The 23,812-nt window shown below is 47.2% G+C and overlaps 1 protein-coding gene across 3 annotated transcripts in view; it reads right to left on the bottom strand.

Annotated features, from left to right (window-relative positions):
• The window catches only part of DGKG (diacylglycerol kinase gamma), a 193,114-nt gene that overhangs the window by 52,859 nt on the left and 116,443 nt on the right, over positions 1 to 23,812 (bottom strand). For all 3 annotated transcript variants that reach the window (XM_002915692.4, XM_034661556.1, XM_019795766.2), the window contains one exon: positions 2,192 to 2,282. In XM_002915692.4, the coding sequence (XP_002915738.2) occupies positions 2,192 to 2,282 (91 nt within the window). The remainder of the gene's footprint in view (positions 1 to 2,191; positions 2,283 to 23,812) is intronic.

Genomic DNA, 23,812 nt, shown 5'->3' with positions numbered 1-23,812 from the left:
ATGGGGATAACAACACCTGGCCAACGCAGCTCAGGGGGTTGCTGTGTGACTGCGCAATGAGCTGAGACAGGGCTTTGGAAACAGTGATGTGTAGTACAAATACCTGCAGGGGTTATTCTTGGGGTCACTGGCCACGAACTGAGGAGCGTGCTGGTCCTCACAGGCCTGGGCTGTCGTGCGGCGCGGTTACTTTAGCAGGCCACCTGGCCAGCTTCCCCTGCTGCTCCCCCTGAGGCCCCGGATGCTCTCACATCTACCCGTGGTGCTCTGCGGCCTCCCAGCCCCTGGCACCCACGCGCCTCGGCCCTGTTGGACTCCCTGTCCTCCCCTGGACCCCAAGGCACAGGACCATCCACTGGCTGCTCTCTGGACGCAATAACGGTGCCTGCCCCGATCCTGCAGGCTGTTAGAAACGGCCTGCCCATGACCTCCCCCCTCATGAATAAATACTAAAAGGACTCATTATGGATAGATAAGGAACACAGGAAATGCTCCCCCAGGCCCCCAACAACCCGTAGTTTGAACAGCCCCACCCCCACCAGAGGTCCCCAGCGTCTTCTGCAACGAGGCCACTAGCCCCTCTCCGTGGTTGAGGAAGAGCCCTTGAGTCTTGGACCCAGAGGGAACCGTGGGCAGGGCAGGAGGAGCCGGGAGGGCGAGCTGCAGAGGCAGGGGAGCTGAGCTGCTCTATTCTGGGCACAGTTTCAAGGCCAGCTGCAGGGAGGACAAGCCTGCGCTGTGCGTCTGCAGCTGGCAGTGGTTAGGCCAGGGCTGTCCCTCACTTGGGGTATATTTAAAGGGACCCCAGCAGACGATCATGCCAACAGGAAAAATGCACACACATCTCTGTTGGCCTGGCTCGGTCTCCAAGCCCAGCCCCCCTCCTCCCTCCGTGCAGCTCCCAGGCGGTGGGTTGAGAGAGGTGGGCTAGCTCCTCGGCCTCTCCCAGGTGTAGCCGGTCCCACCTGGGAACACACAGCCCCGGCGCCTGGGCCCTTCTGTCCTCCGAGGGAGCTGGGCACCAGTTCCAGGGATTAGCCCTGACCAGCTCTTCCCACCCCCGGGGTTGGTAACCTGGCAACCGAAGGGGAGAGGCAGGCAGATGAGTCAAATGGAAGCAGAGAATCTCTGGCTTTGTGTGTTGTTTGTGAAAACTCCCTGTGAGCACAGGCTGCCTTCGACAGGGAATGGCGGGGCTTTCCCACACTGCTTTAGGCCAAATGCTCCTCCTCCAAGGGGTGCCCAGGCCCCACTTGACTGCTAATGCAGGCTGAGGGACAACGCTGGTGGGCCAGGGGGAGCCCATCCTGGCTGAACGCGTTGGCTGCCCCTTTCACTTGTTTTTCTCAAGTGAAAACGAGGCTACAGGCCTGAATCCCACGGGAAGGTGGCATGGTGGCTGAGAACTATGGGCCGGAGAACCCACAGCCGGAGGCCCCGCAGAGCAGAGACAGGCTGGAGTGAATAGACAGTCTGGGCTCGCTGGTGGCCAGAGACCAAAGAGGCCTTCTCCTAGCGGTGAAGAGACTTCTGAGGGGAGCCCAGCAGGAGTGGGCTGAGCGGGAGGGAAGCCTCAGGCAGGCCCATGTGAGGCAGGCCGCTGCAAGTGCCGGGAGAGTTAGGAAACCACGAGTGTGCCAACAGGGGCAGCCAGGGAATTTGAAGGGCCCAGTTCACGATGGAAAGGCGGGGCCCTCTGTTAGAAAGTTATCAAGAATTTCAAGACGTTGACAGAACAACATTAACCTGAGGCCCCTCTGAGCAACTGCACACCCACGAAGCCAACCCTGGGTACCTCTGAACCGGCTCCTTGAAGCAGCTGTGACTGCGGAGGCCGAGTGAGCTGGGGGATATCTGCCCTGTGCCTGTCGGCTCCCAGGCCATTACCCCCGCCACCCCAGCAGCCTGTCTCCCTGTGCTGGCGGCAACTACGTCTTTGCCTCTCTGGAAAGGGGGAATTGCAAGGCCACGGTGGGGACAGGGCTGAGGACAGGAATGCACCTCTAGGCCCCAGGGCCCCAGGGCCTCCCTGGACAGGCCAGGAAAGGCAGGTGAGAGGGAGGTTGCAGAGGTGTCCGGGAATAGGACAGAGACACCACAAATGGTCACTTCCTAAGGACCCCGGGGACATGTCCTAAGGGTGTGTGTGACAGTCCAGGACCGGAAGCCTTATTCCCGCGTGGGGACTTACCTCCAAGTCTATGTGGTCACGGAGCTTCTTGCAGGTGGCTGCGAAGGTCTCTGAGGTGCCGAATTCAAAGTACCACAGTTTGTTCTTCATCCTGCCCCGCGAAGCAGAGAGCCGCCTCAGTGTTTTCTTTGAAACGGTCGCGTCAAATAGCTACGCTACTGGGGCTGGGAGGCCCGAGCCTCCCCCACGCCTGTGTTTTCAGCACTTGTTAAACAGATGACCGGGGTAGACATTTTCCACCCACTGTTCTGGCTATGAACTTAGAGAAAAACCCGTTCATTTCTTAGACATCATGGCTACTTGGCTGAACCACCAACGGCTCTGCACTTCCTGGTCAGAGCAGGAGAGAGGCGTGCTGGCCTCTGCATCTGGATCAAGGGAAGAGTGTCTGTGAAAATAAACCAGAAGGTGGCAAGTGACATCATGCTTTGATCGCGCTCCTTTCCACCGCTAATGCAGAAGGACTTCAGGTACAGCCCTCTCTCGGGTATCACTGGGGTATGGAGGGAAGATCAGACAGACTTGAGACTCGAGGTATATAGAGTCTCGGGGCAGAGAAGAGAGAGTCCCACACTAAACCAGCCCAAACACGTGCTGCTTTGTCTATGCTCGGCCTGAGGGCAGCAGAGTTGAGGGAATCAGACACAGATTTGCAGACGAGGTGGAAAGAAGAAAAAAAGTGAGTTGTTTGGTAGCAAGGGCCCCCCCACCCCCCGCAACTTCTTCCTCGATTGCATTTGTTTAGGTCATGGCAATATTTCATTTAGGGGGAGACCCTGTCATTTGCTTCAAAGTAAGAGCTCACCATTTTAAGCTTTAAAATTTTTCAACATTTTCTATAGTGGGGGGTAGGGAAGGAAGGGATTCCCACGTAGCTGGGGACTTGGCAAAGTCAGACCGTGTGTCCTGACACTTGGTTATTTTGATCAGATGGTCTCACCAAGAAGTGTGTCTGCCGGTCTTCCATTCCTTCCATCCCACCTGTCATCCCATTACGAGGGGCTGGCTAAGAGAAGGGACACCTGTCCAGTTGATAAGCTGACAGATTTTGCTAAGGAAGGAGTCAACAAAATCACTTTCTTCTTGGCACATTCTTCAGGGGAGAGGAAGCCACCTTGTGCACTGCTGATTTGCCATCCTCGTGGCCTAAGAGGAACGGAGCATTCTTTGGAGGGAAGAAGGCTCTTATTTCTTCCTAGTATTCCCTGGGCCACAGGAGATGAGTCTTCAGAATAAAAGACAACTTTTATCTCTGCATTTCTCAAAGAGAACATAAAGATGATGAGTCTATGTTCTTCCATTGCATGATGACTTCTAAGACCCAGCTGACTGGGAAGTAGCCTTTCTGACTCTAAGTACGTATGAAAAGAAATAATAAATAACGAGGGACATGAGAATAGGCAGGATTTAGGGAGTTCTGCTTAATGAAGAAAGTTAGCAGAAGCCAGTATACTTTTAAGTAGGCCGGTGCTTCTACAAGAGTGTGCTGCAGTCAGACACGCCTGGAATATCAATCCCCTCGGTCTTCGGGGTGGCCAGGCTGGGGTTTGGGGCAGGCTGAGCCCCGCTGTCACAGCGGGCATTCTCATCTGTATGCCAAACAAGTGCTTTTGTTTTCTACGCCTGCCGTGGAGTGAAAAATATTGGGAAACACATTTCCAGACCACTGGTTCTTTGTAGGCACAGTAACGTGAATACGGATCACCTGGGGACCTCATTAAGATGCGGGTTCTGATCCAGTCGTTCAGGACCGGGGCCTACGAATTCTGTGTCTTCTAACAAGCTGCGGATTCTGGTGCAGGGACCACACCTGGTGCTGTGAGGATGTGGAGACAGATGTGTGGTTCCGAAACATTAGTATTCGTAAGAACTGCCAGGAGAATGTGATTTACATGCTGCTTCCTGGGCCTCGATCTGTAGAGAGTCCCTGTGATAATTATGGGATGGGGCCCAGGAAGATGCAGGAGTGCCCCGGGGCTCATTATGCAGGTGGTCAGTAGTCACGACTTCAAGAAACATTCCTCTAGCCACCAGTGAAGTGACAACCAAGGAACAGAACAGACTGATGAAACCTGACAGAGAGGATTCCTCAGGGAGGATAAAATGAGGGTCAACGCCTCTCCATAGGCAATGATGGCAAAACCCCAGGGACAGGAAAAACACAGATTGTCATAAATGTCAAGGTTTGAGCATTCCTCCCCAGCAGCGAAAGCATCTCTGTAGCCAAGAGACCTGCATTGTGATTCCATTTTCAAATATCACTTCTGGTCTGAATCATGACTTTTGAAAGTTATTGCCAGGAGATTTAGAGTTTTAATAAAAATTTCCAGAAGCCACCAGCTATTTTTGCCCAGAAGTGGCTTTTCTGATAATCTAATAAGGTTAAGAGGTCATGGTTAGGTCAGCGTCGCAGAATGATTAAGAGGATCAAACAGACTACTCATCCATTGCTGGGAAGATGTCTGTTGCTGCCTGTGTGATCTTTGGCAAGCATTAAGCCTCACTTTCCTCATCTGTAAAATGGAGTTGATAAAAAGATCTGCTTCAAAGGGTAAGTGAGAAGATTAAATGAGGCAATTGCAAAGCACTTCACATAATGCTCGCTGCATAGCAAGCACCCCAAGAATGTTAGCTGCTTACATATTGGCTATTATTTCAATGTCTTGAGTTGACATATTTGGATAACATAGTAGGGCAAAAATGACAGAGCAGGTTGGGTGGCTGTAGACATTATACGTGCACATTTTTCTAGGACAGGAAAAGATGTGATCCTATCTGTTGGATCATGTGTCTTGACTTGTGGTTAGAAACATATGTTCTCCACATGTTCATTCTAATAGGTTTTTCCAGATCACAGACCACACCCTAATCCTTGGTTAATGATCTTGACTGTCACACAACTGTCCAAAGACATGATGTTGATTAGAAGCATGTTTCTGAGAAAGTGCATGTTTGGTGTGAGACAAAGCATTTATCAGTTCAAGGAACTCATTGTGCCGGAACTCGCTGGGAGTCCACTAGGTACCCTGAAGAACAAAACACAGCACTACATGAGCCAGGCGCCTGGGAAGGACAGACAAGGAAAGAGATCATCGAGCTGTGAGCCAGGCTTTAAGCACTGGCGGTACCTAGGAGAAGGGAGAGCCAATTCTTAGTGAGGCGGGGGCGATCAAAGAAAGCAACTTAGGGGGGTGATGCCAAGGTTGAGTTCTGAAGAATGTGGAAGGGAACAGAGAAAGTGGAGCATTCCAGCCAGAGGAAGAAGCCTAGGCAATGACGCAGGGCAAGAGAGAGCATAAACTTGTTGCAGGTGACCTGAGCTCAAGGTGGGTGGGCTGCTCATTGGCCAGGTAAGGCTGGAGAGGCAGGCAGGAGCATGTTTGTAAAGGCTGGGGATGTTACGTTTAGATGTTCGGGCTTTATTTTTAAGTCTATATCGTGTCATGGACCATCCTTACAGGAGGCTGCTGGTGGGGGGTGTGGGGGGGTGGCAGTAATGACCTGATCAAATGTGTGCTTTTAAAAAATCACTCTGTCGCATGTGCGGAGAGTGGCTTGGAAGGGGTGGGTACAGACTGGAGGCCTAGAGAGTGGTTTGGAGATGGTGTAGAAATCCAGAACAAATTGGGAAGGGCCTGAATGAAGGTAGTGACAGCAGAGGTATGGAGAAGAGAATGCATTCACAAGGGAAACTTTAGGAGGTAGAATTGACAAAGTTGGGTTGGTTGTGAGGAGTGAATGAGAAAGAGTTGTCGCTGTAACACCCAAGTTTTTGTCTTAGCATGGGAGATGGCAGGTGCCATTCACTGAGAGAGGGACACAGGCAATCAATTCTCCAGTGGTGGTCTTCTTTGTAACTGAAGGACGGTACTTCAGTGTTTGGGCCCATCTGTCCATGCATGCGTCCACAGAACATCTGTTGAGCCATTCTACAGACCAGGCACTGTGTAAGGCTTGGAGATAGTGATGAATACGAGTCTCTGGCCTCACAAAGCGCACATACTTTTAATAGCTTCACCAAGTCGCTAATATTCGACCTTGACCGCAGAAGACTATGTGTCCCAAATTTAAGAGCTTTTACTTCTTTTTCTAACTCAGGCACATTTTAGTTAGCAGTGAATACATTCTATTTCCGTGGTCTATAGCCATGGCTGCTGAACATTTTACATATGCCGTCTCTTTCAAGTCTCAGAAGAACCCTATGAGGTAGATATTATTCCTACAAATAAGGGAACTTCGACTTGGGGAGGATAAGTTACTTGTCTAAGGTTGCAAAGCGAGTTAGTGCAGAGTGGCGCCCAACCCTATTTGTGCTTTGCTGCCCTGCCACGGACCGTAGCGTGATTTTGTGGTCTGTTGCCATGTGTTCCTATTGTGCTTCCTAGACCGCTGTGGTTCTCCTTCCCCAGGTTGTTAAATGGATGCACTTGGGGACCTGGGGTGTCAGTGGTTTCTTACATCCTAGGAGATATTGCCTGATGCAGAGTGTCAGGCCCTCCCAGCTCCCAGGGGCCAGGGGAGTTCGAGAAGAATTGGGATTGGATTTGTCATAGGAACCTCCTGGTTTTGAATCTACACAGTCTCACAGAGTCAGGGAGACCAGAAGAGACCCTGTAAAGCCAGATACTCCCAGGACACCCTGCACTTTGCCTTGTTTCCGCTCACCCAGAAATGGGGCAGGGGCAGGGTCCTGGGGCCATGCCCAACACAGAGTGCTACAGGGAAAGCTGGAAGACAAACCAGTTTAAGAGGCATGTGAAATCATCTCGAACAGGTCCTGACCTACGGAAGGCCCTCATCCCCTATACACATTAAGTTTGTTGATTGAATGTTGCTGATGCCCTTTCAGTAATCAAAATACTCTCTTGATGAAGAAGGTTACTTATGTGTTTAATCAGAAAAATAGCCACTAGCCTTTATCTGAGGTAATATAAAGGGGGATTATTTTGGTTGTCTCTGTCCTAGCCACCGAAATTGTTGAAAGTACGAAGGCTGGGGCCAAAGGAAGGGACCCCTATTGGGATAAAGGTTGATCAGGTTAAGATGGCTCCCAGCACCCTGCCTGGCTGAGGTCAGCCATTATTGGTGGGCCCTGTGGTGGAGGCTGGCTTCAAGCCAAGTGATGTAAGAGAAGAGAAGACAGAACCTTTCTTTATATATACGTTGGGGTGTTGTTGCCAAGGATTTCACTGGTAGGCATATCTGAGGCAGGGCTCCCTGCAGGTTCCGGTTGCCCCCTTTCTTAGGCTCTGTAAGATCAAGAGGTTAAACCAAACACCCAGCCTACCATCACTGCACACCAAGACATCAGGGGAGCAGCAACCGGGCTTCTTAGGGTCAGTCTACACTGTCAGAGCAGATCTGTAGAGTATGGAGTGCTGATGGGCTTTTTGATCTGGAACTACGCTTTGGCCTCTTGATTTTGTCCTCTGCTAAACATTTTACATATATTATCTCTTTTCGGTCTCAGAAGAAGTCTATGAATAGGTCCTGTTGCTACCAATAAAAAATTCACAGATTGAAGTGCATTCTCCTCTGCCCACCTTCCCTTTTTACCCCTTCCTCGACCAGCACCAGCACCTTTCAAAGCCTTTGGTAAAAGCCTATAGGCATGTGCTACTCTACAACTGGCCGTGGGAGATGCAGCCCCTACCCCACCCTGCCAACCAGAGCCTGAACGCCAGTGTTCCTTCTTCTCTTTTGAAGATGCCTCCCCAGACACTTTACAGTGAACCCTTGTTGGAGGGTTCCGCTGCTGCCTATGGCACTGGTTTCTGTGTGTTTCACCTTCAGTTGTACAAGAACATGGCATGTGGAATCTCAGAGGCTAGTGTTCTGCCACTTGCTGGCTAGGTGAGTGATGGGAGTTCTTTGAAGCTTCATTTCTTCTACAAAATGGGAATATTATTTTTTTTAAAAAAAGATTTCATTTATTTTATATTGGGGGGGCCAAGGGGACAAGCAGACTCTGTGCTGAGTGCGGAGCACTACAACCCTGAGATCATGACCTGAGCCAAAATCAAGAGTTGGACACTCAAGCCACTGAGCCACCTAGGTGCCAGGGAATATTATTTTCTCTTCAACAAAATTGTGAAGGTCCTGTGGCAAATACAGAGCACCAAGCAGCATTTAATGCATGGGAAGTGCTCACTGACTGTTCTTTCTGGTTACTGGGGGATGCAATCACTGGGAGACTCATTCCCCTACAGTGCAGGGGGAGGAGCAGATGTAGGGTGGGGGGATCTAGCCTAGACAGCCAGTGTATTTGAAGAAAATAAAGCTAACAATGTTCCAGTGACTTCTGGAATGTTTTTTCTGCATCTCTCTTCCTGAGTGTTTTTTTTTTTTTTTTTGGCTCAACATATCTTTCCTTCTCATAATCACCTTTTAGCTGGAGATGACGAATCCTTAACCAATTGTCCTGGGGAAGGTTTCCATGTCCACAGAACTCCTAGGTGCATTGTCAGGCTCAAAACTACTACCTGGTGAGCCCATCCTTGAGGCAGAAGACCCTCGTCGGGGCTCCTCAAGGGACTTTCAGTCGCATGGAGGGGAGGCAAACAGCAGCCGTGACACTGTGGGTTGATTCTATTTCTGGGTTTTCTTAATTTCCCCCAGCTTTATAAGAAAATAACATCGATTGCACACCAGTGAGTTGAACCTCTCATTTGACAGATGAGGGCAAAATGAGACTAATTAAAAATGTTCATTGTATTTGTCAGCAATTTAGGGCTGGATTCAGTCATCATCCTGACAGCCTATGAATAGCCCGTTTTCAAGGATGTCCACAAGTAAAACCAAGCTAGCTGCTGGGCATTTTTACTCACAAAGGCAATGGAGCTTCTGATGGCCCTTTTCTGATTTTCTAGGAAGTTTTAAGGGCAATAGACTTTTGAAGTCATGAAAACATGAAAACATTTCTTTGGGCTTAGAAGGCTACAAAGAGGACACTACAGCTATTTCTAGAAATAGGAGCCCTTGAAGTGATGGTATTCCTCTTCGTGGTTTGGGCTTTGATAATCAGGTTCCCTGAGTGGGTCATGACTCAGTCAGTCAGGCCTTCTTTGTCAGCCTTGTCAAGCAGACGCTCCCTGCAAGATGGGGTTCTGTGTTGTGGGGGGGGGGCGGACTGATGTGCTGGAGGACATGCTGGGCCAGCTGGCAGGGGATCGGCTTCGTAGGCCTAGTTCTCATACACATCGGCATGTGACACCATGACTTACTCGGGGCGTCCTGGCCTAAGTTTCCTCATCACAATGAAGGGCTTGGAAAGACTGATTTCTAAGGTTTCTCCAAGCTCCCTGAACAATGCAAGATAATACAATCCAGGACAGGGTGGGAGAGCCCACATGCTCCACATTGCCACCAGGCTGGGGTGTGGGCCCCAGTATTGCCAGAACTGCCATCTTTTAAAGAGAAGCCAGACATTTACATTTTTATGTAAAATCTGATTATTAGAGTTGGCAACAAATTCATTTTTTTGGTTGTTTTTCTAGAGGGGGAGGGGGCAGATGAAGAGGGAGAGAGAATCTCAAGCAGCCCCACACCCAGTGTGCAGCTGGACACGGAGCTGGACTTGGGGCTGGATCTCACGACCCTGAGATCATGACCTGAGCTGAAACCGAGAGTCAGACACTCAGCTGACTGAGCCAACCAGGTGCCCCCAAATACAATTTTTTAAAAGGCCAAAATCTACACATCTGGGAACAACTATAGCTAGCCAACGGGCTACTTCAGCACATTAACTATAAATTTTCATAAGGTTCAACTCAATTAAAAAACAAAGCGAAGAATTTCAGTTACTACTCTTACGGGTTTGTCAAGTAATTGGTGGTGTTCTTGCTATTAGTACTGAATACAGTCGACTAGTGTCAGGTTACTAAGGTAAATAATAATCTAGCGACATCAAACAGATGTGATAACACAGAAAGAACAAATGCAACCTGAGTTGAACTGCAATTGAATGATGAAGGTTAGTCATAATAGTGAGAATATTTATCTGTTAACCTTTTACACTATTTGTGTCCCAAGTGCCTTTGGGAGTTTAGAAATTGTGTTAACTGAAGTTTGGATCAAAGGTTTAAAAAAAAAAAAAGAGCGGAGGCAGGTGGGCTTGGTTCTAAGGCCAGGATATTAAGTCCCGTAAGGGGCCTGTGACTGTCACCTCACAGGTGCTGCAGAGGCCATCTGTGTCACCCGCACACCCAGCTGTCCTGGCCCATCAGAGAGCTTGTCACCACATCTGATCCACCCTGCATGCTGTCCCCTGTTCTCACTGCTCACTGCATTGGACACTCCATGACCCTCAGGCACGGAGCTGTGCATGGAAGAATCTTTTCCAAGAGGGGGCAGTGGCCCCTCTGCTATAAGGGAAAGTGAGCCCCCAGCAATCAGGAAGGAGACTTTAAAAATAGCTGTTTTTTGTTCTCTGAGTGTGACTCTTGTGTCCACTGTTCCTGCCAACAGATTTGTCTTGGCTCAGTGTGTTTCGGCTTCAAGGGGCAAGGTATTTGTTGGTTGTTTTCCATACTGGGGACAGACTGGTGTTCACGGCGCTCAGGAAAATCCAGGGTAGTGAACAGATTGGAGGACTGGAGACCAGAGACCAGGAGCGGGTGGACAGAAATGTGGGGAACAAAAAAAGAGGGAAGAGTTCAAGAAGGAGCTAAAGGAAACAAAAAGCCCAAGAGAGGATAAAGAACATGCCTAGCATGTATTTTACCATATAAATATGGAATCCTCTTCATAACCTACGTTATAATCACCTTAATAATGTCTTAGCTCATTTTCATGTGTGAAAAATTACCTGTAAAATCACAGATGACAGATCGTTTGCACTTAAGGGGCCTTTGGGGTCCAGGGATTCCCAGCCAGAAGATCATAGGTTCCAAGGAATCTTCCAAAGTATGAAAGGAGTCCATGAGTTGCTGTCAACGTTTCTTAATGTGAAACAGTATTTGTGCATTTACTTGTAATAAAGACTGTATAGGCTAACCAGTGGGTTAAAATTTTTTGCCATGGAATGGAATTAAACCAGTTACACGGGTCACCTCTTGGTAACCAGAGGCACTGACTGCATAGCAAATGGATGTTGTTGAATAATAAAAATGGGAAAACAAATTATTACTCGGAACAGCTTTATGGCTGACAGAAATCTTGTTCAGTATGGCACCCATGGTGGTGAGTGATGAGGAATGAAGAAAAATAGTGCACTGTTTGACGGTAAAAGGGTGCATGCAGAACTGCTAGTCCACAGCAGCTCTAGAAGGTGGCTCTCTTCTAAGCCAGAGCAGCCTTCTCATGGTACAGATTAGGGAGCTGAGACCAGTCCTTGGTGGCACACTGGCTGGAATCCAAGGCCCAGCTCCCCACTTCTAGTCCGTGTCCCTTACCTTTCCACCTGCCCTGGCTTCTGTCCCTGCCTGGGATGCATCTGGGAGAAGTGGAAAAGTCAGCCACCTCAGTGGAGCTAGTGACCGCAAAGCTGCCAGCCAGCCTCCGTGGTGCTTTGCTCACGTCTACCCAGCAACAGGCATGGCCAACAGACTGCAGCTCTAGGTTGGCCGGCTCTGGTTGCTCAGGGCCCTGTGGCACTCTTCTTCTCCACAGAGTCTGTGGTCTGGGCCTCCTTATCGGCCTCTGGTCTCCATTCTTCTCCCAAAGTAACAAAGAGCCAAGCCCACTGGGCTTCCTCTCTACCACTGTGATGGAGTCTGGGGTCCAGAAAATCTACCCGTCTGAACAATGACCCTTCTCTCTCATGCAAGACAGTTTGTTTCCACGGACTACGGACATATTCTCCTTTGGTAAGCTTTCCCCATGTCTGTCTGGCACCTGACAAAATCTCCTCCAAAGGGCAGGACTCCAGCATGAAGCCTGCCAAAGTCTGAAATCTGATCCTCCCCCACTGTAGCATCTGAGGACACGTGCGTGTGCGTGTGCACATGCAAGTGCATGCATGAGCTCGCGCGAAGGCACACACACAGGCCAACACAGGGAGGCTTCTCTGATACTCTGCTACTGAGCACACTCACAGACATGGCCTCTCTGAGGTGACGGGGTCTCTCGAAACCCCACAGCCCGACTTGAGATCTGCCACAGTGATGTGCATGCCACCACATGGTCCTGCCACTCTGGGGGTGACCCTCAGGAGCGACAGCTGGTGAGGCAGCTAGGGTTTTCCTTTCCTGAGGGCCTGTCTGGAGAGTTTTTCCAGTCAGTGTCTGTCCTTGCCAAGAGAAAATCGCTCCCTTCCCCCATCCAAAAATAAAATAAAAATTTAAAAATCTCACAGAGTTTGGCTGCTTTTAGCAATCTTTTCCTCCTTTGAAGATTTATTCATGGAACAAAAATCCCCCTCAGGCCAATTTGGTCGATGCTAGAGGGCTCTGATCAAGCTTGCTCTCCCAGTTCTCAGAGAGCAAAGTTAAATACTGGGACAAAAGAAATCCTGCGCCTGGAGGAAAGGGGGCAAAGGCAGGTGGCGATGTGTGTCTCTAAGGTTCTGTAATGATGGCTTAGCTGTTGTGTACCTTTTTTTTTCTTTTAAGTAGGATGCCCAATGTGGGACTTGAACTCATGACCCTGAGTTTAAGAGTCTCATTCTCTACCAGTCGAGCCAGGAGTGCACCCCTGTTGTGTTTGTTTTTGATTCTGAACTATGCTTTACCAGCATTCACACATCCATCAGCCGGAGAGGCTGGTCTTCGAAGGCAGGTGGGGACAGTTAAGGCCCAGGTGGGAGAGGATGGCTGATTAGAACATAAGTCCCAAATGCCTAGAAATGGCGACTTTGCTGGAAGTGAGCTCGTGTCCAGGAAGGCCACTTCCTGGGTCCTGACCAAGCCAGACTTGAAACTAGAAGCCATCTGGGTGAGTAGGGGCAACCCCGGAAGCAGGTCCACACCCGCACCCTTCCATGATCGCCAGCTGGGTCCCTAAGCGAGAGACAGCAGAGCTTTGCCTTCCCTCTTCACACTCTTCTGTTCGGCTCCCCCTCCGGCTGCTGAGAATCATGTCAGCCCCACTCACCCGATGCTTACTCTGTGCTGGAGCCGCACTAGCTGTTTTACAAACCAAGGGCCCCTCCCGCGGTCCTCACGGTGGTTATTCTACAGAGGCGACTGAGACTTAGCTCCCTCAAAATGCAAAGCTGGACTGGAATGGTGTCGTAGCATCTGAGGTGATGGATGAGCCTACTCTCTCCTCTCTCCCACAACCAGCCTTTCTGAACATGAGGCCGTGCCAGATTTATGACAGGTCAGGTTACAAAAGTTCCTTGGTTAAGTCAGTTGTTTGTCACTCCGAGCACATTTCCCCATAGAAACAATGTTATGTTGAGGTTGGGTTCCCAGGCTGACCTACAAAAGCCAATTAACCCATTATGTATCTAGTTTTGGAGACAGCTAGGTAGAGCTGAAGCAGCTCTGGTTGGAAGCCAGTAAGGGCCGGGCTCAAGCCACAGGTCAGTCACTTACTTGCCATGTAGCTTTGGGCAAGTCATTTAGTCTCTGTGTCTTAGTGCCTTTATCTTGCGTTGGGATGATATTATCTACCTTGGGAATGCTCAAAATGGGCCATATGACATACCCTGGAATAATGGCACAACAGAACTCCATTGCCACGTATAAAACTGGCTTTGTGGCCTCATGGATTCTGATTCCAATTTGAAATACAAGTGGTGTGCCTTTCTTGTTGAATTTGGATTGGAGAATCTCTGCTTTCCTGGGAAAGGGACATGGCGACTCTCATGCCCTCAAATCCCCGGTGGCCACCCTGAAGTCTGGGCTGGAGTTCTTATCAGAATGGGACAGGAGGTGCCAGAGGGAAGTGAGAAGTAGCAGGGCAGGAAGGTGAGTCAGGGCACAAGGTAGGGATGCATCATATTTCCTCTTTCTGCTATCATAAAACAAGGCGATGATCTGGTTACTTCTTCCTAAGTTTCCTCTGCCTTCCACGTCGCCAACCAGCCGCATACCTCCTGGTCAGAGTTAAGTACAGACTAACTAGCTCCCCCCTTGCTTCCTCTACCTTTTAAGTCATGAAATTGTTGTCAAGGCAAGCCAACAATTCATTAGATGGGGCAGATGCCTGGATAAATACCCCCTTCCCATCCCTATTGCATCTTCTTCCTGTGCCAGTTTTAACAATCTTAACTAGGAAAGCAAGCAGCCAGAGCCTCACTCTGCCTGAGAAGACTGCAGTAGACATTGCCAGAAGAATCCTTTCTATTTTGCCCTTTAGAAAATCTCACCCATATGCTCTCGGCTTTGCTTCCACTCTGACGTTTGTGACCTCGGATACTTGTGTACGCACTCCTAACACCCACTGCGGTGACTGTGATCATGTGAACTTGTCACCCTCACGAGCATGGCATTCTGGTTGTGCGCTCAACCCCACCAGATCTCCGCTGTCTCTCGGAGGTTATGCTCACTCCCCTAAGAAACCCAGCCCATTCCCTTTGCCCCCTCACTGTGCAGTTGGCAAACATCTCCCCACTGTGGATGTGACCCCCGCTGCTCCTGCATGCCAGTTCCTCGGGAGAACGGCTTGGCACCTCCTCTACCAGGCTTCTTATTTCTAGCTCACACCTGCTGCCCCTCTGTGGGCTGTGATTGTAGAGTTTCACTGGAACATTCTACTTTATCCCCCTTTAAATCTCATTATTTAAAGCTCTCCTGTTTGGTCTTCAAGTCTCTGGCCAAAAAAATTCCTCTTGGTTTATGTGACAAGCTCCTGATTCCTTGCCAGGGGTCTGTCACTCCAGCACAGAAATCCATGGTCCAGAAGAGCAGTCATTCTCAGAACAGCTACGGAGCAGCTCTGTGTTCCCCATACGTGCCTGCTTCTTCTAAAATCATGACTCATGGCTGAGGAAGAGACTTGAGCACCACCTCTGCCCCACATCCCTTCGTTTTCTACACAAGACACCAAAGTCACTAGAGATACTGACCAGGATTCTTCTGGATGTGTTACTTGCCCCCACACCCACAGGCAGGAGGGGGTTATAGGAGTATGGGTACCCCTTTTTGTCTCTAGTGCAGGGGTTTTCATCAAAGTCAGTTCAGCAAAATACTGGTTTCATAAGATGCTCTGGGGTAGGGAATTCTCTGGTCAAGTAAATTTGGGAAACTCAATATCTTGCTTTTGCGTGGTGTCAATAGGTTAGAATGTATACTAAAGGCTCTATAATATCCTACAGAAAAGAAATATACTCAACTTGGGATTTCCCAAGTGGATTTGATGATTGTCGTCCTGTGAGTTTCCTTTGAACATCCCACAGAATGCCCTTTCCCCAATGCTGCTTTGATGCATGCTTGAAGCAGACAGCATGAAAAGCTACCTTCATTGGCTCTCATTAAAAATACGAGTCTGCTGGCTGTCCTGCTTTCCCTTCTCCAGAAGGTCCAAGTCTGTTCTCCTTTGATAGAGTCTCAGACTTTTGTTTTTTCTCCCCAAACGGAGATGGGGCATTTCCTCTTTATTTCCATGTTATATCTATTTATTAGTCAGACTCTGACCTCGCTTTATGTTCCCTTGACCTTCTGAGTTAGTTTTCTTTCTGGATCCTTTCCTTTAGGCCATCTAGAAACCCTTCATCAATGCAAATACACTGATCTCTTAAGCTTCCTGAAGCCCATTCATTCGCTCCTCTGGCAGGAGACCAATTACCATGTGCAGCACCAATAATTTGTGACCAAGGTCAAGCAAGAAAAATAAATAATTGGCCCCCATCACATGCCTAAGGTTATAGTTCTTGAGCAATAACATGACAACTTGGAGGGCCACGGATCTTATAAGGCCTGGAAATGTGTTTATTTGACTTGCACCATGGTTTTTTAAATTGGAAGGTTTTATATACACACCTGCAACCCAGCTTCTCTTGAGAAATCAGATTTGTTAATACTGGGTTGCTTTCCAACCTGGCAGCAATTGGCTGGAGCTGAGTGCTGGCTGTTCCCATGACAGAGAGCACATTCTCTCCAGGTTGCTAGAGTCCCCACCACTCCTTAGAGCCCCACGTCCTCTCACCTCCCTCACTTACATTAACTACCTAGCCTCTGCTGCCATTTGGATTTGTGAGACCTTTGTAGTTTCCTCCGAGGAATTTTCCTAGGAGCTGCCTCACAAGTGTCTCCCCCACCTCCTTCCCTGATTCTTCCCATTTGAGGGGCTGGTACCTTTGGCCACGAGTCCTAACATGTGTCTAATGTCAAGGGCTAACCAGCTGCAGCAGAGTAAGAATTCAAGCCTTTGGCATTGCACTGATCATGTACACGGAAACAGAATAGCATCCCAAGTCCACCTCTTCAGAGAAAAAAAATATCTTCAGTTGCTGTGTGTTTACAGGTCAGGCATAACATGGTAGGTTTATCAACTGTCTGATGATCACAGAACACCAAGTAATGAACTCGTCCTTTACTGAAGAAGTAACTGAAGCTCATGTTTACCTTTCCCCTGAATTTTTCACTTTGCACAAATGTATGAATGCTAACATTATGCTATCAAGCCTTGATTATTAAAGGACAGATTATTATCCAGTCCTCAAATCTCTTCTTTTCTAATGCATTCGCTTATGTTGGTGGTTTCATTTTTCTTTAGTATAGTTACCGCTAGCTTGTTGGAGAGCAAAATTAAAAGTACAAATCATGACCCAGGCCATCAGATCAAGTCAGAGGGCATCCTGTTTTATTATCTTTGTTTCAACCCTGCACATGTTTGCAGAAACCCTGATTATGAGCAGCCTCCGTTCCTCTCTCTGCCCGAGTTCAGGGACGAGGTGATACAGGAGAGGAAAGGGAGAACCTGATGAATGAGAATGTTAATTAACAAGAATGTATTGATAAGTTTCACTAAGACTAACAGTTTGGAGTTTTAATTCACCCATGATGTTCCTACCACCTCCACTGCCCTATTAGGTAATCCAAAACTGGAGATTACAGACACACTTTCAGCCCACTGAGTTCAAAGGCAAGGTGGGGTACTTGGCTTGATTGGCACTTTGGAATGCTCTCCAAAAAGGTCCACTTTTGAGATTAAAGGGACTCTCCATTCAACAGAATAGAAAACATCTTGTTACTAGACAATGAGGAGTTTCGATCTAAGTGTAGGTCCAATAAACAGGACTATGTAGCATTTATGTAAGTCCCTGACGCTTTAGCAATTGGAGGGTATAAGTACATTCTTGGAATGAGGAGAGCCTCTCTTTCATTGAAGAGCATTAGAAGATAGGGAAACTGCTTTTTTAGTAAAAGGTGAAGTGGTAAAGCCAAAAGAAAAAAGAAATTAAACACTCATTCAATCTTCAAAGCAGAGGTCTATAATCTTCAAAGTAGAGATTTGATGACCCCTCTCAGAGGGGTGTTTACAGAAAGATGCTTACACTGGGAAGGGGGCTGACACCTAAGGGCCTGTCCAAAGCTTGGAGTCTGCAAGTTATTATTACAGTTAAGAATTACAACACTATACATGTAAATGAGAGAGTCTGACAGTGTACTTGCTTCTGTCCTGCTACATGCTCTTCTTACAAATTCCCATATAATCAGGAGTATCACACCAACGTCTGAAACATTGCAAATCCACTCATTTATCTGCTTTCATTCTCAGAAGCATCCTGTGAGATGGCTGTAATTTCCATTTTATACACCAGAAAATGGAGAATCAGAGAAGTGAGTAACTTTCCCAAGGGCAGAGAGTAAGTAAGAGGCAGGGAGGAAGCTGACACTTAGTTCTGAGGTTTGGATGCAGTGAAACCCAGGGATTAGTATCTACATTTCATGTGAGGGGAACACAGCCTAACATATGGAGTCGTAAAGCCATTTGCCCAGGGTTTCTGGAGAGATAACTTACTTATTTCACCAGAGAGTTACTCGGTTTCCTGATAAGTACAGCAAAAGGCTGCTTTCAAAAGTTCCTTTGGCCAAATAACAAATGCATTAAAACTGTCTTTAGTAAATGTTGTTTTAAAAGAAGAAATAAAATTAACCATTTGAATCTTTCTTGGGAATATCTATTGTTTTCAATCTCTCTTTCATTAAACATGTGCAAGTATGAACAGTTTTAAAAAATATATCAGACGGGATATGCTAATCACATCAGCTCTAAATATAAAGATGGATTCTGGTGGATCACGGAAATGCCCCTAATGCAAAAGACGGTAATTCTCCAAAGTTCTAATTAGTAAAGTATAACAGAGGAATAATAAACTCTGATTTTCTATTCTTTGGAGATAAAAAACCAAGCAAACAAAAAACATGTTAAATTAAGTTTAGAGGCCACCTAAGTCAACTTCTGCATGAGAGAATCTGAAATCGTGGTAGTGAGGAAGAGAGAATGATGTGTGGAATCTCGTTCTATATGAATTTCTACTTCCACAACCAAACGGCATGCTTCACAGTTCGGGCTGGTAAAAAAAGCCCCATGGTTGGTTTCCACTGTTTTCCTGGCCCTGATTTGCACGAACTCCCCCAGGTTAGCAGAGCTGGTTTGCGTTTGCCTCTCTCCTGACAGCCCTCTTCTTTCTGTCTCCCTGAGGCTTACCTTGTCTCCTATCTCTCTGGGTGTCTCTCTGACCTAACACCCTGTACACCCATACATTTCAGGATAAAGGTCCCCGTGTTCCTAGGAGCCCTGAAATTTGGCCTCTGGAAATACTTGGCAAGATAATTCATTTCTTCACTGACCTATTCAAAAAGGATCTGCTGACTGACTACCTCCTCCCCGTCCACTCAGTCACCTACAGGTGAACGTGTCTCATGCACAGCATGGAGATCGAACCGTGGCTGCCTCCCACCTGCCTTCCCACCCCCCTCACAACTGCTCGCCTCTTTCTTCACATCCAGCGTCCTCTCGCATGGCACATCTGCCCTTTGCCCAGCCTGCTTCTGTCCTCCTAGCATGCACCTGGCTCCCTCTTTCCTCAGGGCATTCCCATTTCTTTCTCAAGCTCAAATGTAACCTTCTTTCTGAAGTTGAATCCATCTTTCCCAAATTGGTGCTCCCACAATATGCTCATTATTCATGGCTCCTTGTTCAAACAAAGCCCACCACATTCTATTGTATTTCCTTCTTCTGTGAGGGCTTGAGGGAGGGAGCGTGGGTGGGTATGGTTGGTTAACTGTGTCCTCCAAGAAGCTCTGTTGAATCCCTAACCCCAGTACTTGTGAACGTGACTGTATTTGAAATTGGGGTCTCTGCAAATGTAATCAAGTTAAGATGATGTCATACTGGGTTACAGCGGGCCAAATCCAATGACTGGTGTCCTTATAAGAAGAGAGAAATCTGAACAGAGAGACACAGAGACACAGAGGGAGAATGCATATGAAGATGAAGGCAGGGATTAGAGTTTTGCAGCTACACGCCAAGGGACGCCAAGAATTGCTGGCAACCACCGGAAGCAAGAAGAGAGGCCTGGAACAGATTCTCCCTCCGAGCCTGGGAAGGAACCAATCCTGCTGACACCTTGATTTCAGACTTTTAGCCTCCAGAATTGTGGAGGAATAAATTTCTGTTGTTGGAAGCCACCCAGTTTGTGGTAATATGTCATGGCAGCCTTAGGAAGCTAATACAGTTGGTGATAGCTTCTGGATATGCTCATCTTCCCTGCTAGACCCATGGGCTCCTGGAAGTAGGGGCTGTGGTAATCCATCTTTACTCGGTCCCAGCACAAGACTGACACAGAATAGACGCTCAGCACGTTTTGGCCGAATGAGGGAATGTGCTCAGCACCTTCCTTCTGCTTTGAGGTTGGTAGATCCCCAGAAGGGTTCACTTCTCTGAGTGAGCGAGCTTAGGAATGAGGTGGAGAGATAACGGTTCAGCATCAAAACAATGACTTAGAGAAGACAAACAGGAAAAATCAAAGTGGGGAAAAATGCGTCAAAAACCTTGTAGATGAGGGGTGCCTGAGCGGCTCAGTCGTTAAGTGTCTGCCTTCGGCTTGGGTCATGATCCCAGCGTTCTGGGATCGAGCCCCGCATCGGGCTCCCTGCTCAACGGGAAGCCTGCTTCTCCCTCTCCCACTCCCCCTGCTTGTGTTCCCTCTCTTGCTGCCTCTCTCTCTGTCAAACAAATAAATAAAATCTTAAAACAAAACAAAACCTTGTAGGTGGACTGTAAGAAAGTGGAGGTCAGAGCTGGGGCTGGTCACGGAGGGAGTGTTTCATGTATTTTGGACTGCATTTTGAAACAACGGGTGATGGTCAGGCCCCAGAAGGAGACGCCATATGAGACTGAGGAGTTAGGGTGGAGGGGGGGGAAGGGGAGAGCAACAGAGCAAGCAAACGATACGGCTGCACTGGCATTTGGGAGGAGATGTTTATAAAGGATCCCAAGAGCAAAGCAAGTGAGTTTAAATGCTATAAAATGGGACAAGGATTGTGGTAGCAAGTCCTTGTGTGACAGAAACAGGACAAAAACATGGGCGACTGCCAAACTGAGGGCCTGAGAACAAAGAGTATGAGGACGGCCAGGGGCCTGCTGAGGAAATCCTGAGGAGGGGACATCGTGGGGACCTGCTGGGAGCTGAGGAACAAAGGAGGTAAAGGTCTCCTAGGGGGCACCCCCGTTGGTTGTTGGGTGGGTGACAGAAGGCCCTCATTCAGTGGGTACCATAAGCTCACCCCTGAGCTCAGAGAAGATGATGTGTTTGTCACCCAGATGAATGAGTCTGGCTCCTTTTTTAAGAAACCTCTGCAAGATATTCCACAACTTTTCTCAATAACTCATTTTAGCCTTTAATAGGTCTCCAGGCCAGGAGAATCTTCCTCCCATCCAAAACAGCAATTCCTCACTTTAGAAGCACATTTTCCCCCCTCATTCTTTCCTGAGCCGAGATGAAGAGTAAGGTGTGGTCACTATTTCCTGTTGTGAATCCTTCACACACTTGAGGCCTAGTCCCAACACATTCTCTGCTTTTCCTCTCAAAAAAAAAAAAAAAGATTTTGGTTTATTTAAGGTTTTCTCATAGGGCCGTTAATAATTTCTTTTTTTTTTTTTAAAGATTTTATTTATTTATTCAACAGAGATAGAGACAGCCAGCGAGAGAGGGAACACAAGCAGGGGGAGTGGGAGAGGAAGAAGCAGGCTCATAGCAGAGGAGCCTGATGTGGGGCTCGATCCCACAACGCCGGGATCATGCCCTGAGCCGAAGGCAGACGCTTAACCGCTGTGCCACCCAGGCGCCCCCGGTTAATAATTTCTATGGCTGTTCTTTAGTCTCTTTCCCGGGTGTTTCCTTGGTCATGGGGCACCACAATGGGCATCCAGAGATGCAGGGAAATGCAGCAGGATCTGTGGCGGCTGCAAAGTCAGACAGACCTAGGTCTTAATAGCAGCTCCCCTGTTACTTAGTTGTATGCTCTTGAGCAAGCTGCATCATATCTCTGAGCCTCAATTTCCTCATCTGTCAAATGGATCAATAATATTTAGCTTATACTTGGAGAGTTGTGCCTGTTAAAAATAACGTACATGAAATTCTTGAAAACATCAAAAACTGATGGCTCCCATTGTCAGTGTAGGTTGGAGCCATGCTGATTACACTGGGAAAACCACCTCTTCAGGACCTTAATAAACACCTGGACAGTCTGTGTGTTTAAGCCACTGCACCACTGCATAGTACAGATGATAACTCTTGCTACCTCTCATGGCCACCTAAAACACGAACTGGTATTATTCTAATACAGTAAAACCACGTACAGGACGAGAACTGTGCTAAGAGAGTCAAATTTTCAAATTTTCCTCCCACAAAGTAGAGTTGCATAACATATCAAACAGTCATTTCACTTGCAAAGGGAATTGAGTAATGATATCTTTAAAACTCTCATATTGACTGAACAAAATCATTGGGATTTTTTTTTTAATTAGAGAAGACTAATAAAATTCCCACTGCAGATAAACTCACTCTAATCAGATCTTTCATATCCACTTCCCTCCAAAACCTATAAATGCTACTGCGTTTACAGTCTTTTTAAAAAGATTTATTTATTTGATGGGGGGGGGGAGAGTGAGTGCAAGTTGGGGGAGGGACAAAGGGAGAGGGAAAGAATCCTCAAGCAGACACCCCGTTGAGCTCAGAGCCCAATACAGGGCTCGATCCCAGGACCCTGAGATCACAACCTGAACTGAAAGCAAGAGTTGGACACTTGACCATCCAGGTGCCCCCAATGTGTTAACAGTGTTTTAAAACAGTGTGTACATTGTGATCTCAAGTAAATAAAAGTGTACAGTGCAAGTACCAAAAAAATACATTATAATGCTAACTGTGTTTATTTCCTGGGGGACAATATGAATTTTTTTCCACAATAAGTCTTAATTACTCATAGAAAGAAAATTTGTTTTGAGAAATGGTACATATAACTTTATGAAAACATGTTATCACAAATATTTAAAAATACGTGTATCAAGTAAACTGCTGAAATGCACCAAAAAGGTAATATTGTGTTTTTGAGTGATGGCACTATGAGTGTTGTTTTCTTCTTTAACCTCTCTGAACTTTACAAATTATTTATTTACTTATTTTAGAATATTTTTTATTTTTTATTTTTATTTTTTTTAAAGATTTTATTTATTTATTTGACAGAGATAGAGACAGCCAGCGAGAGAGGGAACACAAGCAGGGGGAGTGGGAGAGGAAGAAGCAGGCTCATAGCGGAGAAGCCTGATGTGGGGCTCGATCCCAGAACGCCGGGATCACGCCCTGAGCCAAAGGCAGGCGCTTAACCGCTGTGCCACCCAGGCGCCCCTAGGATATTTTTTATTTTTTAAAAAAGATTTTATTTATTTATTTGACAGAGAGAGAGTGCACAAGCAGGAGAGGAGCGACAGGCAGAGGGACAGGAAGAAGCAGGCTCCCCGCTAAGCAGGGAGCCCGATGTGGGGCTCAATCCCAGGACCCAGGGATCATGACCTGAGCTGAAGGCAGACACTTAACTGACTGAGCTACCCAGGCGCCCCTACAAATTATTTATAATGATATTACAATGTATTATGTAATCATATTTTATGATATATTATTAAATAATGATAAATGCATTGAAAAAAATTTATCAAGATAAGTGAAGAGAAAAAAGCATGTCATATATTGCTGTATTGATGACTCATGTCCTATGACCAATAGATATTTACCCCTTTCAGAGAATCACCAAATCTCAGAGTTTAAGGGCTTCTGAGTCATCCAAGATGACTATTATTTGATATAGGATCTATTTTTGTAATAATGTAAATAATAATAATAATAATAATAATAATAATGATCTACTATCAATGTACCAAGCCCTTGTAATAAGCACTTTAAATGCATTGCTTCATTGGAACTTCAGAATCATTCTATGGTACTTAGGGAAGTATTTGTAGTAGGCAGAATAATGTCTTGAAAATGTCCATGTTCTAATTCCTGGAAGCTGTGAATATGTTAATTCATATGGCAGAAGGCAATTAAAGCTGCAGGTGAAATTGAAATTGGCAGTCAGCTGACCTTGAGAGAGGGAGATGATCCTGAGTTATCAGAGTGGGTCCAGTATAATCATAAGGGTCCTTTTAAGCGGAAGAGGGAGGCAGAAGGAGACTGTCAAAAGATTTGACTGGCCATTGCTGGCTTTTAAGATAGAAGAGGGGCCCAGCCAA

Source organism: Ailuropoda melanoleuca, chromosome 1 (genome assembly GCF_002007445.2).
Source record: "Ailuropoda melanoleuca isolate Jingjing chromosome 1, ASM200744v2, whole genome shotgun sequence".
NCBI classification, from domain to species: domain Eukaryota; kingdom Metazoa; phylum Chordata; class Mammalia; order Carnivora; family Ursidae; genus Ailuropoda; species Ailuropoda melanoleuca.
This window is presented reverse-complemented; position numbering and strand designations above follow the sequence as displayed.